This window comes from Leguminivora glycinivorella, chromosome 2 (assembly GCF_023078275.1).
Source record: "Leguminivora glycinivorella isolate SPB_JAAS2020 chromosome 2, LegGlyc_1.1, whole genome shotgun sequence".
Taxonomy (NCBI): domain Eukaryota; kingdom Metazoa; phylum Arthropoda; class Insecta; order Lepidoptera; family Tortricidae; genus Leguminivora; species Leguminivora glycinivorella.
In genome coordinates this window covers 14887280-14907548 of record NC_062972.1, presented here as the reverse complement: position 1 = coordinate 14907548, position 20269 = coordinate 14887280, and the positions used below count along the sequence as shown (strand labels likewise).

Genomic DNA, 20269 nt, shown 5'->3' with positions numbered 1-20269 from the left:
CTCAACGATGACAATAGTTCCCCGGAGGACCCTATAAATTCTTCAATCCTGTATAGGAAGGTCTATTACCTAGTAATAACATAAATGGCTCTTTATTTTATTAGCGAGGATGCTTTTATGATCAAATCCACGATGGATAGGGTAAAGGCACCAGTAGTCAGCCGCAAATCGAAAATTCTATTTTAAAAGCCGTCTAATTTGATCTCCAATAGACCAATAAGAATGATTAATGTTTTTATAGTTCAATAATTTAGAACTTATATTAAGTTTATATTTTGAAAAATATAAAACGTAACTTATTGTTTGTTTTAGAACTATTTCGTTAAATATAATAAAATTGACAAAAAACTTTGATAATTACATCCCTAAATATGCAAAACAGAGCACTTACGCATGGCTGGGCACTGGTGCATTTACCCTACACGAGTAGTGTAGATCTGGCTTTCGAATCGTTACCGCCACAGATGTCATATATACCATAGATCAAGCAAACGTATCTACTTAGCGTGTCAAATGAACTCAGTGAAATCCACTGAGTTGTCCGTCTTTACTCGCAGCTTGCAGCTTTCGGGCGTCAATTTTTGTAAGTTGAAGTCAACCAAAACATAAAAAATGCCTCGTTACGTGATATTCAATTGCAACAACACAAAAATTATGAACAATCAAGAGCCTGAGACATATTTAAAATTACAGGCAAGAATCAACTTCAGTACAAAATTTGACACGCTCGGCTTAAGATAGAAGAAACAAATTCATATATTTGTATAGGGATACAAATATATGAATTTGTTTCTTCTATCTTAAATTAAGTTCTGTGGTTACCGCTGAGGTTTCCACGGGGTTGTTTCCAAACGCTTCTAAGTTTTTTTTTTTTTATGGGATAGGTTGCAATCAACTCTCGCTTTTAGACGAACATCCTTAAATCATTTGATATCTATATAGCACATACATGTATGTATAATAAATAAATAAATAAATAAGAGAAATTTTATAAAATTTTCGAACTAGACTGATTTTTACAGAATTCCGCCTTTTGTGTATTTTCTGTTTTTAACTCGTACAAACAACTTTAGATGCTATTCATATCAGTACTCAAAGTATACCTCAAACAAAATGGTCAAAGGTTTATACCGAGGGTTTACTGGTGAAACTCGATAAATCGAGATAATTTGTCCTTGAAATAACAACATTGTGGAAATTTCACATAGTTCGAATTTCAAAAACCAGTTGGCTCAACTTATCGGGTTTCACCAGTAAACCCTCGAACAGCCTAATATTTCTCTTGATCTCTTGATAATAGTTACATGGGTGAAACCTTACAATTATTTACGATAGGTTTTTAAAGTAGGTAAATTTTTTGGATGTATGCGTCGTACACTGTTTGAAAGCTTGCATTTAAAAAAATGTTTGGAAGTTTGTGTGTTTGTTTGTAATGATAAATTTTGTAAACAACGAAGTTTCTGATATTGATCTAAATCTACTTCCTTCCATAATTTATTTCAGCTAATTATTTTTCCTATTGCAGAGTCACGTACCCATTACCTGACTCCCAAATTTCTAGCCGATCATTATGTTAATGCAGACTTGCTTTACATAATGGCGTAGCTTATTAACATTTCTGTCGTCGCTATTGCTGTCGCGTAAGCCGATGCATAATTAATGGACAATAAAGCTAGCCAGTGCAATTCCTGCTGCAATAACCGGCTATGTCTAATAGCTATTATGTCATTATGAAGGTACTGGTTATTAACTATGTTAATATAAAATGCTGAAGTGGTATAAATTATATGAAAACTCATGTAGTATATTATCACTGATTGATTTAACTTATAGGCACCTTAAAACTTATTTTACTTAAAACTTAACGTATTTTATACCTTGAAATTTGATATGTACTCTAAATACCTACATTAATCAAAGGTCCCTTTTTCGTGACAATGTCATTAGACATTTTAGGACCTCGAGCCCTATTATGTTTATCAAAATGTATACCTACGAGTATCTTTGTTGTCTTTAACAATGTGTATTCCTTTCCATGTAGGTAATCAAGGCGGAAATTGTTTCGGGGTATTTTTTACTTATTGCAATAAAAGACGCATAGCCACTGACAAATGGACACCCAGATAGACAGACAGACAGCTAGTAATAGGGTCTGATTAGATTACTTACCTCCGCATTTCTAAAAAGAAAAAGATCTCCTAACAGAATCAGCGGAACAGTAAAAGCCAACGAGATTTACAAACGAGAGGTTTTAGTGTCCAAGCTTCTGGTGCTTCGCCGTTAAGCAGAGGACAAACGATGCAACTGGGAAATCTGCTCGTTGAAAGCAACCTGACTGGGCGTCCGCTGGGTAAGAAGCGATTCATCCTGCGAGCAGTTATTTTAAGCGATAAATAGGTAGCAGATTTTATTGAATTAGTGAGTTTAGCTTTGGTTAGATTAGAAATTGAGATACAGTTCATTTAAAAGCTTGTTTTACGTGGCTAGTAGAGCCGTGACCGACTTTTGAAGTAGCCTACATTAGTAAATACAAAAAGAATCTTTAGCATATTGGTGTTCGAGTTACGTAAAGGTATTTAAAATAAGTACAGATTCAACCTAACCATGAACTGAAATATGACTGTGCCAAGTGGGCCATTTTATTCAAAGTTGTCCACCCCGAAAAAAGTTGATATGAAAATGAAACCGATAGAAATTTATTAAAAGCTATTTTTATAGATTCTTTAATAAATAAATTTATATAAAATATAGAAGGTTCACTTGAATTTTAAGTAATTAATGAAAAAAATATGTTTTTGTTGAGTTGAGGAAAAGCGAGTGTTCCGTTCCGCAACCAAATTTAATCGCAGATAATGTAAATATAAAAGGTTTGGGAATTTTACAATATGTTTATTATTCATTCTAAAATAACAAATGAAGAAATTACACTTTTATTTTCACATAAATGCGGACTACTATTTTTTTAAACCCATATATATATCCGTTCCGTTACTTTCAGTACAAAGTAGAGGAGAATTTTTAAGATTACTATACTGTTTCAAAAGTTTATAGGATGCCATCACTTGTAATCAATAGTTTAAACGTTACTATTTCAATATAAAATAACGGAAACGTAGTTTAATAACAAATTGTATTTAATTTTTGCAAATAAAACTATTTGAAACATGGGACAGTAACGGATCTGACTGTATGGGTAACGGATGAAAGCTAAGGTCTCGTCTACACTTGAACGTGAGTACCTAAGACCTCCAAAGCATATCGCGCATAATGACTAAAACAACCGGAGTGTGTAATCCGTGATTGATTACCATATTTTAGATGAATTAGTTTTAATTCCATACGTTTTTGTTTTATTTCCCGCAATAAAATTAAACTAAAACATCACATTAAAACCACATGAATACCGCTTTATACTTCCATTCCGATACGTTTTTCTTTCCGCCTATACGAAACCAACGATCTAGTATCGGATCGGAAGTAACGGAACGCTACCTCCGGCGATATTTTACTTAATTATTTCTTAAATAATCACAAATCTTGCTTTTAATTGGCTTATTTGGTTTCAGTATTAGTGCTTTGTTTTAGGAATCGACGTTAAAAGGTTGCATATTACGTATTTACCCGCAAATTTGGTTTCGGAAGGTGGAATGAGAAAAAGTTACCCCTGAGTACGAGCTACTTTGATGCGTGTTTGGCGGCAACTGGCAAATGCAAGATGGCGGTATTGAGTAGTTTTAAATTAATTTTGCCAAGCTGAATAAAATGCTACCAAATGTTAGGAACTTTCTTTTAATTTTAACAGTCATTCTGCGGTTTCGGAATGGAAAATTCCACAATTACCAGATTCCGTCTCGGCAAATTATACTTAATTTTAAATAGTACGTTTATTTATTAACATGAAATATTTTATAACATAATAGCGTATAACTCAATCTTTTCAAATTATGCCGTCATCAATATTTAGTACAATTATTTATAGAATAAAATCCATAAAAAAAACGATATTTGACGTGGGACAGCAAAAAATTGCCCATTTTTTATCACATTATAATTTTTAACAAATACATAATTGTAATAAAAATTTAAATGAATATTGTAAATTACTGTCAACTAAATTTGGGTTCGAATAAAAAATAGTCTTCATTAGTTTAGACTCTTTAAATACGTTAAATATTATATCAAAAGTATGGGACAAGCCAAAAACGGGGTGGACAACTTTGAAAAAAATGGCCCAAGTCCACTTGTGACTGATCTTTTCTTTTTGAGGAAAATGTCGTTTTTGAGAATGACAGAATAATAATACCTACCAGTACCTGCACACATTTTAGAACTTATTCTTTATAATCGCTAAAATTAAGGTCAAACAGGAGCTCACAACCGCTAATCCGTTTAATTATTAACCTCCGTGTCGTATACATAAGGGTAAATATTTAAAACGTATCCCGGTAATCCACTCAGTAGCTTTTCTGAGTTAGGGAGTTAAGCCGGGGAAGTTAAAAATAAATTGTATTATGGAGCGTCCGATGGCGCCATCTATCTTGCTTACGAAGCTTTAGGCGGGATGCTATTTAGTTTTTACGGTTTCATGGCAACAGGCAGAGATGTTCTTAAATAACTTTTAATGGAGTTTTTGGTTTTATGTTTTGGCCCGTCGGGGGCGTTAAATAGTATTAAAAAACAAAATGATTATTTATATAATCTGAAGTTATTAGTTTTAAATGATTACGATGTCTATACAAATAAACAATCATAATTGTTGTGAGAATCACTTTGACACCGGTAACCACAACAGTGTATTTATTTTAAAATAAATACTTAATCATCTTCGTCATTCGGTTGTCCTTATGGATCCCAGTCATTTAGGGTCAGTATACATTTTAAGAGTAAGTATGTTTTTTCATCAAATTGCGTTGTTCAGTCGTGTCCTTCCCACTTTTATTCCACTGATTCGTGTGCTATAAAAGTATTACTTATCGGAATTTAAAAGAATGTTAAGGATGTGGCTAAATGCAAATTCAAACATAAGTACCTATCGAACAATATTTGTTCACCTTCGACTCCGGTCCACGGATATTTACAAAAAACTTTACAGCAGGATGTTGTCGGTTTTATTTATTTTAGCTTTAAAGTCATTAATGTTATTACTGATGTTATGTAATGTCTCTTGTCTTAACAAGAGTAATTAAAATGTTCCGACAAACTGAGAACCTTTCTAATGTCCATTGCCTTGCAATAATGTATTAAATGAACACCAATGATTAATATTTAAAAAATATTTTAAGCGGGTTACTCACGTGTTAAGTCGATATAGCGTTCGACATGTTTCGATCCATTTTCGAGGATCTTTCTCAAGAGTAGCGACCCCGCCTTTACATATCGAGATCGCATATTTATTTTTGATTCTCACGGGAGTTTTATAGTGAAATCCAATGATTAATAACATACAGTGATAATCGTGGTGGCCATACACACCAGGATTATCACTGTATGTAATGTCCAATGCAGTACAAAAGATAGTTAGTGGTAGGATTAAAGTTACATTTTCGATGTGAAAGTCGGTTTAATTACTATCAATACTTAGGAACTACCACCATTCAGCGGATCATATAAAAATTAGACTATAAGAATATTCGGTCCCTCGTGATTGATCTACAATCGAATCAGTAGCCATGGTCCTATAAGACCGCTACATCAATCACGCTGACCATCTATCGCCTACGCCTTAGCTTGACAGTTTGGTTTTTTACCCCGATGCGATGCGAGGAACAGGATATTGCTGACCCTCATTATTTTCGCAGTACTGCGAGAACGTCTTGAAGAACTCATGAGTCGAGAATAGCTCTAAGGCCCACTTGCAACAACTGCTTAACTCAAGGTTAGGTGTCATCTGTCTCATATAAAATGGTGGATTAACCCTCCATTTTCGTTAGTGCAAGTGGCCCTAAGTGGTCAAATTCGGGATAAAAACGTAAAAAAAAACAAAGAAGTGACTTCATACAACATTACCCGTATTAATAAAAAAAAAACTGTCTGAATGACTTCAATATTTATTACACACAGAATAGATTATTAAGGAGTGTACAAGTTTCTAATGGGTCGCGCATGTGACACCCCTCGAGTTGCAGGCGTCCATAGGTTACGGTGACCGATTTCCATCAGGCGGACCGTTTACCTGTTTGCAACTGGCGTGGTATAAAAAAAATGTATATTCTTTTTATTTGTGTCACACGGTTCAGCTTTTCGTAAATATCATAAAATTCAAAGGCGCTAGAGCTGATAATTAAATCCCAAAATAGGTTTAATTGATTATGCCGCAAAAAAGGTAGGATATTCAAAATTGATAAAAAAATCCAATAAAGTGAACAGTCCGACACAGATTATTTTATTGTTATTCACATTCTCAAATTGGAGGAGGAAACAGTCGAGAGCGGTACCTCGATTTTAAAGATTTTTTCGCACTCTTTGACTCGCATTTTATTTCTGTAAATCAAGTCAGTAGATTTAACTAAAATTCCCAAATTTAAAGGCGTCCTCCCCATTTTAGCTATTTCGCTCCTGTTGCTTCTTAAGTTAGTACCGTCAACCGGGGTGACTTTACGAAATTTTGGGGTTACTTTGATGGTATTTGAGCGGCTTTAAAATTATCATTATTCATTATTTACTGAAACTGTTTCATTTAACTAGTTAGATCAATAAATATTCATGTAAATGTACCATAGAAAATCGCGAATTTACTTACAGTATGACTTTAAAACTAGATTTTCAAAGTCGCCCCTGCATTTCAAAGCCACCCCTGTTGACCGTAATTTATAATCCGCCCAACAGATTACAAAGTTGTAATGTAACTGAAAACACTTTAATTCGCAACGGCTGACAAATGAGAAATTAACTGGGACATTTAATTTTATTAGTCTAATTATATTTGTCCCGAGACATTCCTCCTTTGATGATGTACGCATGTTTACTGAGAAACACTCTCGAAATCATAATTTACAAATGTATTACTGACGTCGGTACTGCGTTAGGTACATTACTTATCATAAGTATGTGTAAATATTTTAATTTTTATTTGACGTTACTCAAAATTATACGCATTTGAAAAAATAACACCGCATCTGCTTTTTGCAGAAATAGACTGATCCATGTATCTCATATATGGCAAGATAAATACGTAAATATACCTAGTTACGTAATTTTTAATAATAACTACTGTACTCATGTAGAAGGCAAGAGCAGCTCGGAGTTTAAAATTTAATATTCAAGAAGCTCACTACGAGTAGATAGTTACCATCTACTTTTGTTTAGTGCTTGATATGTTGTATTGTGTGGTTTACATGTATGTGCAGTCCTGTACTTACCTTGTACGTTATTATGAAAACTGAATATAAACGTACCTATCATTTAATTTAACTTCTTAATTTAGTCAATAGGTAGCCATTCTCACGAATTACCTTTCGTATTACCCAGTTAACCAATTAGTAAGGCACCCTTTCTCGTAAAGTGACAGAATTGAAAATGTTTCTGGCCCCGGACAGTGCCATAGAAACTTTTTTATGGCAGTTCGGAATGACGCTTTAACCATTTGCCATCGTATGGTAATACTACTATCTACAAATATTACTTGAGAGACAGCAAATGGAACATTTAACCAAATATGGATTTTGACAGTAAGTAACCCTCGCACGTGAGTGGGAGGGAAAATTAGGTAGTTATCAAATTTGACAAATTCCACTTTTTACTGTTCAACCTCATTGTGTGTATGTAGTATGTAAAAACTTTATTGTACATAAGACAATTTAGGACATAAAAATACAATATATGTATAGTCTACAAAGGCATAGTAATGTAGATATTGCAGAACATTCCCAAAAAGCGGAAACATTCTTGAGAATGTTCCCAGAACATTCCCGCAACATGCAATTTATTATTTAAACAAGAGAATATACTTGAAATAATGTTTAAATGGGCATAATATAAAACTATATGTTATTATAGGTATAATATTGTCTATTACAATTAGCTATTTTGTTGATAAGTGATAATGTTATAAGTTACCTAAATTCTCACTATAAGTTGCTTAAATTCTCACTATACTTCAGGGAACATTTCGACTTTCAGACTTCACAGTTTTAGTCCTGACTTTTTTAAATTAGGTACCGAACTATTATTTCTTGATGCCTGTTTTTGGTCATGCCAATATATGTATATACAAAAAAAACTAACAAAATAAAAACAAAAAGATCGCTGTCAGGATCCAACCTGAGAACATCGGCATACGAAGCCAGCGCACTACCACGGGACTACGTCTTGACTTGCTGAGTTCGACGAAATTATGGTATAAACTACGAAGTTACTAAGTATTCTGATAAATTCTCGTTCTCGAGAACATTCTCAGAAGTTACCGAAAATTCTCATGAGGAATGTTCTGCAACTTTGGAAACTTCTCGACCGTGCATTGCTACAAAGGCAAACTTATCCCTATAGGGGATATCTTCTTGTCAACCTTTGAGCGAATTGAGAGGAAAAACTACTTGCAAATTGGTTTTCAGAAAAACGTCTTGTCATCCTGTCTGAATGTGATTTGCTGTTATTGCTTTCATGAACTGGAATAACTAAACTGGATTTATTTACTAATACTTAATACCTACGTATGAAAAGTTAAAATTAAAAATTATTGATTTCTTTAAAAAAAAACTTATTAAACGCGCAACGGATATAATGTGTCAAACAATTTCAACAGAAATCTTTGATAATGAATCAATCATCATTGTCATCGAATTCTTTTATTTTTTCTCTTACATTTCAACAATAACGTAGTAGAAAGCATAAACAGAAAATAAACTACATATATATGCCAATCCCCATTAATGTACCAAAGTCACTTCACAAAATGTAGTTACTTGAACATACTTGCGATATGCATGTAAGTAAAAAAAAAACACAGAGGCAGAGAAATCGCGAACCGTAGCGCGCACTATACTCAAGAGGGCTAAGCATTTAAATGTGTGTTCATTAATTAACGGAAACGGCACGGCCTGCCTCATGCGGGCTGCTCCTGACATTGCATACTGCGACGCTGAATAACATTTATCATTCCATTAAAATACAGAGTATGTAACTTTTGACGTACCTTGTAATATCCAGAACTGCGGCTTGTCACTCGTAGGTTAAGGATACTTGCATACATTTTAAGGTAGACTCAAGTGAAAAAAACGTCTAGGTTTAGACAGTTCGTATGGCTGCTTCTGACATTGCATACTGCACCGCTGAATAACATTTATCATTCCATTATAATTCAGTGTGTAACTTTTGACGCCTACTGTACCTAGTAATATCCCGGACTGCGGCTTGTCACTCGTAGGTTAAGGATACTTAATTACATTTCAGGGTAGACTTACACAGTATACAAGTGATAATAAAAACGTATATGTATGCTGGCGTGTCTGCCTCTGACAATGCATACGCTGCGCCACTGAATAAATAAATATTGGGGACACCTTACACAGATGAACTTTGCCACAAACTAAGCAAAGCTTGAACTATGGGTGCTAAGCGACGATATACATAGTTAAATAGATAAATGTATACTTATATACATAGAAAACATCCATGACTCAGGCAGGAACAAATATCTGTGCTCATCACACAAATAAATGCCCTTACCGGGATTCGAACCCAGGACCGCGGGTTAGCAGGCAGGGTCACTACCGTACCGACTGAGCCAGACCGGTCGTCAAGTATGTCACTGAATAACATTTATCATTCGATTACAATGTATAACTTTTGACGTAAAAATATCCTTTTCGCGAGCTTACTCCTGAGTTAAACGGTTAATTACACAAACATTTTTGTGTAGACTCACACATTAGTCACACATACATACCTGACGCGAAGACTTCTAGATATGCTCGTACAATTTGCTTCTGACATTGCATGCGTTGCACCACTGAATAACATTTATCATTCCATTATAATACAGAACGTATAACTTTTGACGTAATAATTTCCTTTTCAGAAGCGTACACGGAACTTATTGTTCTGGCGCTAGTTGCTCGTAGCTTAGGTTAAACTGTTAGGCTGGTCCCACCGCGAGCTAGTAAACGATGAGATATCGGCTATAAAAACAAACAAAAGATAATCACTCCTACGTAAATAAAAGAGACACGGCGATGTTTATAGTTATCTGCCGCTATTGCCGAGACAGTGAGGTCTCGAGATAAGAAACTCCAATCTAAACAAGATCAACTCGGCTTAGGCATCACTGCCGTCAATCGAGCCATGGATATTTTACTAACCGGTGATGATAAAGTACAAGCCGTTAAAATTTTATCTGACGGTTGCCGAATACTCTCAGATCTCCACTTCGTCGAGACACAAGTGAGGACAAAACTTATCACTCCGGGATTGGACAAAGCTTTCCTCTCCGTCATACAGGATCAAGAACGAGACGAAACTCTATTTGGCGTAAAAATATCAGAAAAAATAAAAGCATCAAGGGTCATCGAAAAACAAGGATTGCAAATTAAAAAGGCTTTCGTTCCTAAAGCGTCCACGTCAAACACATCATTTCAAACAGCACGGCCGCGCCAGCCGGGAAACTGGCCGGGCCCTCCTCGCTTCGCGTCGGCGAACAGGGGGGGGCACAGCTGGCCGTACCGGGCGCCGCCGCCATACTACCCGCCGCCCTATCGCCGCGCGCCGCAAGCTCAGCCAGCGGCGAGGCGCCAACCGACGCCGGCGACCAACAACAAACGTGCAAAAACGAGGCAGTAACTCAGGTACATGCGGGTAGATTACAACATTACTATGATTGTTGGTTAGACATTACTAGCAACCCTGTTGTGTTAGATTGGATTCGTAATGGTTATCGAATACCTTTTGCTAGAAAAGTCGTCCAAACGAACCCTCCACACAATTGTTTTTCAGCCAAGGAAAAACGGGATATGGCAAAAGCTATCGATAACTTATTAGAATTGGGGGCCATTTCAAAATGTGATCCTTTGTCCGATGAGTTTATATCGAATATTTTTTTGACCAAAAAGTCTAATGGTGGCTATAGATTCATTCTTAACCTTAAACGACTAAATAAATTCGTCATTAATGACCATTTTAAAATGGAGGATTTTAGAACGGCATCAAAACTGATCCCTCTTAATGGATTTATGGCCACTATAGATTTGAAAGAATCTTACTTGCTAGTGCCCGTAGCTAGACCTCACCGCAAGTATCTCAGATTCCATTTTAATGATATTACCTATGAGTTTACGGCTGTTCCCTATGGTTTGTCGTCGGCCCCAAGAACCTTCACTAAAATCATGAAAGAGGTGGTCTCTCATTTAAGAAGTTTGGGCCATAAGTCAGTGATATACTTAGACGATATATTATGTATAGGTAATACTTATAATGAGTGTTTAGCTAACGTTAATGCAACACTCAGTTTACTAAACTGTTTGGGTTTCGTAGTTAACTACGAGAAGAGTTGCCTATCGCCTACACAGAACTGTAAATTTCTTGGCTTTATATATAACTCAATTGATATGTCGATTTCACTTCCCTCGGACAAACGTAACAATATATTACAATTGGTAAAAAGGTTTTCTCATCTGCCATGTTGCACTATTAGAGATTTGGCTCACCTGATAGGTAATCTAACTTCGGCTTGCCCAGCCGTTAAATACGGTTGGTTATACACCAAATCTTTAGAACGAGAAAAACATCTCGCCCTTATGGAACATGACAGATATGACTCAAAAATAAAATTATCCGCGGACATCCTGCCTGACTTGCAATGGTGGGCTAACAACATATTGTCTACATTTAACCCACTCACGACACCTAATTTCGAATTAGAGATTTTTACAGACGCATCCCGAACTGGTTGGGGCGCGTTCTGTAATAATAATCGTATAAACGGTGGATGGAAAGACAGCGAAATTAGTTCTCACATTAATTATCTGGAACTACTGGCCGTCTTTCTTGGACTTAAAAGTTTTGCACGTGATAAACGAAATTGTAATATATTATTACGTATCGATAATACCACAGCAATAAGCTATGTGAATCGAATGGGCGGTATACAATTTCAACATTTAAACGCCCTGACCAAAAGTATATGGCAATGGTGCGAGGAGCGAGGTATATGGCTATTTGCTTCGTATATTAATACGAAAGATAACGTAGAAGCTGATCAAGAGTCTCGAAGAAATAATCCTGACATAGAATGGCAATTAACCAGCTCTGAATATCACAGAATAGTAGAGGCCTTTGGTGAGCCGACAATAGATCTCTTCGCTTCTCGCACTAATGCAAAATGTGACACTTACGTCTCCTGGAAACCAGATCCTGACGCTGTTGCAGTTGACGCATTTACTATAGACTGGAAACACCTAGAATTTTACGCATTTCCACCATGTTCTCTCATTTTGAAATGTATCCAAAAAATTATAAACGATAAGGCAGAGGGTATCTTGGTTTTCCCAATTTGGCCTTCCCAGCCATGGTTTCCCCTACTTAAAAGCATACTGCAGTCGAATATTATAAACTTTATTCCAACGTTTCATTCGTCCTCTTCCAGGACCCCACGTCGCCTACAGACGCAGTTTACCCTGGGTGCCGCGAAGCTCTCGGGAAAGCATTTACATCAAGAGGAACTCCAGAGGCGGCACTAGAAATAATGATTAATTCTCTCGCTAATAGCACACTACTGCAGTACGGTGTTACCTATAAATCTTGGTGGCAATTCTGTCAGGCTCATTGTTTGGATCCTTATAAAAGTACATCTTCAAATGTAATGCTTTTTCTAACGGAACGTTTTCACAAAGGAGATGGCTACGGTTCTTTAAATAGTCATCGCTCGGCACTGTCACTGCTACTGGGCAGCGACCTAGGTTCAGATGTTCAAATTAAACGACTACTTAAAGGTGTTTATAAGCTAAGACCAGCTCTCCCAAAATATTCAAATACGTGGGACCCTCAGATAGTTCTTAACTATATCGGAAAGTGGATACCCAATAGAACTCTCTCTATTGAACAAATTACTAAAAAGCTAGTAGTTCTCTTAGCTTTGTGTACTGCACACCGTGTGCAAACACTCTCGCTCATTAAATTGGAGAATATTGTGATACGTCCTTCTGGAATCGAAATCGGTATCACGGATGTAATCAAAACATCCGCGGCCGGACGTGAACAGCCAGTGCTCTTCTTACCTTATTTTAATGTCGCCCAGAGGTGAGCTTACTAGCTCGCGGTGGGACCAGTGACTTAGACTTACATTATTTTGTAGGTTAGCAAACAATTGAATTGAAATTTTATTGTGACATCAGAATGATGTCCGAACGATTTTATTGAAAGGTGTACCTATTTTCTCGCTTATAATTAAAGCAGAAGAAAGTTACTAATTTTAATGACATGAAATAGATACCATAGGTACCTTGCGATAGTTGCGATTAGATTGACATTCCGATGACAAATCGATATCCTCGTACTGTCTTGGACAGCAGACTCAAAATTAAAACACCCCTAAAAATAAATAGGTCGATGAACCCGTCGGTGGTCGTTGTAAAGTACAGTATAATAGTCGACTGATCGTTTCGTTTTTGGCACCTTTACTTTGAACCTTTCAAACATTGATTAATATTAATGACTTTCCCATGAAATGGAACTAATTTGAGTGGATAATGGATCTTTTGTATCTAATGAAAAAGTAATTTGTGTGGCCCTCACCACCGGCCCAATTATGATGGTGAAAAGTAGGAGTTTTACAGCTAATTAATCATTGCAAACAATTTACTAGGGGGAATTGAGTTGTAGGCTTGTACACATTGAGGTTTGAGGTCGGCTGGGGTTTCAGGTTGAATGGCTTTTGTTTTGCAGGAACTTGGTGTGCGATTGAGCAACGCACAACGAACACTTCGTTATTTTTGTTACAACGAACCTATTTTTGTTTTTATTAGTTAAAAGGTGGGGAATAAGTACGGCTGTGAGTTTGGTTTTGGTTTGATGGAGTTCAATGACTATAGAAGAGTAAAATGTATGCATTAATCTTGATTATTGAATTAAATTTTAAGTTAAGGCTTTCTACACCTTTGTGTTTCTTGCTCTGTAAGTAACACTGAACAGCAAATTGTTTATTGAGACTTCTATGTAGAGAAAATTACAAAGGTTTTATAAGTTCCTAATAAGAATTATTATGCGATCAACTTAGAGGGATAGAACTTTCCTATCCTTCCGAGTTGATCGCATAAAAATCGCGCGCTTATGATGGTTTACTATTTTATTTACTTACTGCAAATACAATTGAACCAAGTTATTCAACATTGTTTTAGTTGTAGAGAGTCATTCTAAAGCAATTTTATACAAACAACTTTTAAACTTTAATTCAAAATAAACTAAAAAAAAACTGAGTGATATGCCCCTCTGACAGTAAACGCCATTTTTCAAAAGAAAATGGTGCAACTTAGATTCTTCCAGAGCGCGGTTCATCCGCAGACTAAAGGTACCCTCTTTGCGTTAATGAAGGAATTCCGTTTTATTATGCTGAAGTGCTGCCTGTCGCATCCATCTTACTTTAAAGTATTTCGAACAAAAAATCTTCTGAACAAAACGTTGTTTAGTGAAATATTTGATGGTCTGACCTATTTTGAGAAGGCACTGTAATTCTACAATAGAAACTTTACAATACTTATAATATGGTTATACTTATGGTTATTTGCGAATTTCTGTTTGGCCCAATGGTTGACTGGTAGAGAATGCCTTAAGGCATTAAGTCCGCCATTTGTACTTTTTTTTTCAATTGTGCAATAAAATTTAAATAAATAAATAAATAAATAGGCTATACATTTTAAGTGATATCCATTTCTGTCAGTGCCAACCCTTCTTTGACCAGACATAGCACTTTTATCACTGGCCGATATTACATACATAAAAACATAAATAAACGAAACTCAGGCCTGTATTCCCAAACGGGGTGAGAAGATCACATGACGCTGCTCAAATTGCAGTGCCACTCTTAGAAATTAAGGGGTTTAAAAAAAACAGCCGCTTCGACACCCTCGGGAGGAAACAGGGTGGATAAATTCATAACCCGTCACCACACGTGTACACAGACAGATATTATACGAGTACATAACATTTAATCTACTGAAGTCATAGCCTGGTATTAGTTACAATCCGAATACTACGCTGTCGTTTAATTTGCAAGCTCCAGTTTGTTAGAATCAGTATCGGCGCATTGATATGCAGTATTCGCCACGCTGCAATATAGAGCAAATACAAACGGGTTGATTTAGTATTTGCTGTTGTCTTTCTAGGTACCTATACGTGGTGTTACTCTGTTAGCATTAAGTATGTGCACTGAATAATTAAGCTCTTTGTTTGTTGCACTCCGTCGTGTATGCTTTTAGGTAGGTAATGGAGGTAGACACAAATAGCAACCACTCAACGAAACTGAATTAAACGTTAGGTGCTCGTAATAATACTAGGTACACTATTGCTTTCCTCGGTTAAACTTGTTAGTATAATAACTATTTTTTAAATATTCTGTATTTTTATATTTTGCAGGGTACCTACACTGTTAAAGCTACATGAAAATAATGGTCACTAAGCATTTTAGTTGAAAAGGCTATTTTAATCTTTAAAAAAATAGATACGAGTATCAAGATTCGGGTTCTCAGATCTACTCGTGCTCTCTCGCGCGGTCCTTCATCTTCTTGCGTCACTTACCTACTTTAATTACTATGAAACCGCGCGTAAGAACGCTACTCAACTTAAGACCGGCAGGTAAGCAGTCAAACTATTGCGGTTTTTTTATCACTAAGCCTGTCTAGTAAAATTATTAATTTAAAGTTGATATTCATCACTTTTATCAAATTACTAAAAAAGTCATGTGAAATAACAAAGCGACTTGACTGTTTAGAACCGTCATTTCACTGAACTGAATCAAGGATTCAATAAAATCACTGATATTTTCTAGATACGTGATCAAATGGATTCGCCATTTTATCATCTCGCGAGCCACAAGATTTGATCATATTCCCTACAGATTTGGTCAAATTTCTGTTTTGATCATTTCCTTGTGACATATACATTGAACTGCGTTAGTAATATTCGAACATCTTTGATGCCGAGATTGTCGAGTCACCATTCGAGCGACTTGGTTATGATTTACCATATTCCATTACCGGTTGGAATCTGAATATCCGGATTACTGTATCCAAAAAGCACCTTAATAGGTTAGTGCGTTGCATTGCAAACCTTAGTAGAAGATACTCTACGTCTCTAGTGCTCGTAAAATTGTTTTCAGTTTTATTTTAATCAGTTTAAAATTACAAGGGATGAAAATTTCCCTGAAAATCCCTCATCACACTTAGTCCACTGAATATTTATTACCTATTGAGCATAAAGAGTAAACGTTAGAATTCGTACAATTTCTTAAAATAAACTTCGATAGCGACCCAGAATAACAACACACAAAAGTTGAATCCACCCTTGCGAACTGAACTTTAAGATGTTTGCGATGCGAGTTCTTTTCACGACAATCTAAATAAGTTCTGGTATACTTTCGGTAATTTTTTTTTAAAACGACAACTATTTCAATTTCAGGATTTATCTCCAGTGTCTAACAACTACGTATTAACAGATAAAGAAATTATAAATTTTATAAGGGCGACTTGCACCAACCACTTAACTCAGGGTTAGTGGGCTGTCATCTGTCAAATTCCATTTAAAATGGTGGGTTAACCCTTCATTTTCGTTGGTGCAAGTGGTGACCTAGTACTTTAGTGTAGGTTAATGCAGGTATCATCAATTTATTTATATCTCAAAATGAAAAACTAGATTTACACCGTGTCCAATAAGTTTGAATACAGCCCAAATAGCCAATAAAACAAAATTAACAAATAGTTACTACATTATTATTATATTTTATGAATGGCACTCTTATTTACTACATTCACAACAAATGTCTTGGAATAACTCCAGCATTAACTTGTTTACCAGCCTCAAACGCTTCTCAAACGGATCACACGCGGCACGCACCGTTTTCTTCACATTTCATCCCAAATACTCTCGATAACCTTTTTGAAATGATCTAGGTTTATGATTTTATAAAAATTTAGTCTTCAAAGCATGTATGACCATGCAAAATAGTCTAATACGCCTAAACCTGGAGGCCTGGGTGGCCACTCATGTTTCGGATAAAAAACTGCCAAATTAGTCTGAAACTACGCTAGAATACCATTTGCCGAATGTGCTGGAGGTGCGTCTTGTTGGGACACATGATACTCATTCCCAAGCATCCTTTTTAACTTTAAGGCATTTTTTTCTCCAAAACCTTGGTTTTAAAGAAAAAAACGTTGATTTTAACGCTTTTATCTGTAAGTACTGAAGGTAGTTTACCTCGCTTACATACTGCATCCCACACCTGGGCCGATGGTGAGCTCTGGAACCTAGGCACATTTTTCTAGTTGCCCGGAACGTTATCTATCCTCGGTACCCATAATAGTTTTTTTTGGACACGTGGCGTCTGTTTTATCACATACAGATTCTCCTTATAAAAAATAACTCGTCACCTGCGTGCCGAGCAAGTATTTTGTTGTTGTGTACCTCTTTGTTTTTCTTAGACACTTCGGAAATTTCATGTACTTTGTGCTTGTATTTTATTAAGAGGAATATACTCTTTAGTTTAAATAAGAATTTGATGGCCTGTGATCCCTATATCTTTAGAACTGAGGTAAAATGTGAGTATTCGGACTTATTGGACACGGTGTAAGTCGCTTAAAATATTTGACATTAATAAAAAAATATTAAACGACATCGACGAAAATATATGCTCTCGATAAATATTATCATAGTAAGTCAATTTATTTACAATAACTTATTGCAGATATGCAAAATGCAAATAACAACAATACTTCATATAATATATGTATAAAAAACCCTCTTTATTCATGATATAGGTCTGGCACTAAACTTGTAATAGTACATTACGATACAAGTGCGTAAAAAAGGAAGTTCGAAACGAGTGGCGATAAATTAAATCACGACCGAAGGGTTTTAAATCGACACGAGTTACGAATTTCCTTTTCGCACGTGTATCGTACGACGTTTTTCAGTACAAATGTCCCTCCAAAGTTAGTTGCGACGTGGCATACCTATAATGAACCACTTCTCGCACTAGTGCGTAAAAAAAAACACCATCTGTACTCAAAAATATTACTTGTAGGCACAAAAAGCTTGGTTCTAGCTTTAGATAAAATAAAACTGGCCGTTGCGATAAATTTTAAAGCTAAAGGCTCTTAAACACTGCCGATAAAACTAACAGTCGTAAAACACAAATTAGGGAGCCGCACGTCCGCTCGTTGCAGTAACTTAGCTGAAAACGATCGTGTGTGAATGCCCTAAAGCTATGGCTTGAAAAGTGGCAATGTTGCCGACTCAAATTATGTGCAATAACTGTAATGATAAGAATTAGTGTTGCAGTGGAAATTTCCCGTATTATAACAATTTCGAATAGACTAAGTCTCAAAATTTTCACAATGTTAAAATAGTTATTTGTTATACAAGGGGGCAAAGTTGTATTTTAACGCCGAGTGGGGAATTGAAAAACGAGTAAGTGAAAGGATTCTATAGTTGAACCACGAGCGAAGCGAGTGGTTCGAGAATAGAAGCCTGAACTTGCGAGTTTTTTAACACACGAGAAGTAAAATACATTTGCACCCGAGTGTAACACAAAACTTTTCCCCTCACTATAGCGAGGAAACTACATCGCAAAAAATGCGTTTTTCACTGCTTTCAGTAGTTCCACAGGTGGTAAATCATCTTAATTACTAGATTTACCTACTTTTATCAATTTTAAAGCAGTTAATTTGACTTTATTCAAGGTCAAATTACTTTACCCACTAGTGGATAAAATGCGTTTTTACCCGCTGGTATTAAAGAACAAAACACGTGTTTCCGACCTAGTGAGGGGATATAAATATTATCTACAACTCTGCACCAAACTCTGAAGCTTAATATTTGATTAATATAGAATATAACTGGCCGTTAATCCCGCCATAAGTACTCTTTCTGCAAATTATATCTAATTTTCAGCAAAGGATTATTTATATAGGATTTACAATCTTCATACTAAGAATCGTACCTCGATTTTTTAGCGCCACCTATTAAATACTACCATAACTACACAGATGATGTCTACAAATTATTTTTTTTTTTTCAAAATGTGTATTGACGAGATATCATGATTTTAAAATAAAGAAATATGTCAGTTGTTCTTATAAAAAATAAAAACACGCAAAAGTATTTGGGGAAAATATGATTTTGGCCACTTCCAGGCTGCGAAACAGCGCCATCCAGTTTTAAGCCTAAAAGGCCCATACATTTGAGGGGTACGTTTTTTTCTATGGGTTTTGTCAGTCCCGTATTAAATCGTTCTTGATTTTCAGTAACTTATTTCCTAACATGTATTATAAATGTCTCTTGTTCCAAGCTGAGTCATGTTTCCTGAAATTCAGTCAATCTTTAAGGAATCCATAAAACTTTATTAGATTACTCTCTTGAGGAAAAGCTTCGTAATTGGTAAATCATTTTCCGTATTATACACAAGTTCTGAACGCTACCTGAAAACTTCCGAGAAGTGATTCGATTTACTTCTGAAACTATAAGAGCCATGAAGGCCAATTCGAACTTGAAACAATATTTTATGAGAGTAATATCATTTAGGTGACTTCGACGCGTTCATTTTTCGCTTAGGCTTGTTCTTGTTGGTATATATGATATCTATTAAATGAGAAATACTTGTATATTTATTATGTATTTATTTATATATAGACACCGGCGATCTCAGATACAGCTCCAATGATTTCGCTGTGGTTATGTAACCTTCACGGGGACCCATTCGGGGATGAAACATCAATCTAGCATAGTTTGTTGTAGTCTAGTATGTAGTTAGTATGTCTAGTATGTTTCGAACTCTCACCCAGGTTCTAATTTTAATACGATTGCCTAAATTTAAGTGCTGTTTCGGACACGGCGACTGCTATCAACTTCGTTGCTATCTCTGTTGCGCTGCCAATTAGTTTACGTAGTCAATTTTGGTGTGAAAAGGTTACGGACATGGAAGACATAATGGGAATTGCCGCAGGTGGCCTGGCTTTTATTTTGTCACGCATGGCATGTTCAACTCATAATTTAACGCAATTACCGCAGCCCCCCATGCTTTTACGTATGGCTACACGCAGCTTCCATCAAAAGAATTCTTTCCGATGCTGTA

General features: G+C 35.9%; 2 protein-coding genes across 2 annotated transcripts in view; one reads left to right on the top strand and one right to left on the bottom strand.

Annotated features, from left to right (window-relative positions):
* Positions 1 to 20269, bottom strand: part of LOC125238021 (suppressor of lurcher protein 1-like) — a 421475-nt gene that overhangs the window by 175303 nt on the left and 225903 nt on the right. The window lies entirely within an intron of this gene.
* On the top strand, positions 10195 to 13217 carry LOC125238038. The gene is made up of 2 exons (XM_048145327.1): positions 10195 to 10778; positions 12575 to 13217. The coding sequence occupies exon 1, from the start codon at positions 10279 to 10281 to the stop codon at positions 10771 to 10773; it is 495 nt and encodes a 164-aa protein (XP_048001284.1). The 5' UTR covers positions 10195 to 10278; the 3' UTR covers positions 10774 to 10778; positions 12575 to 13217.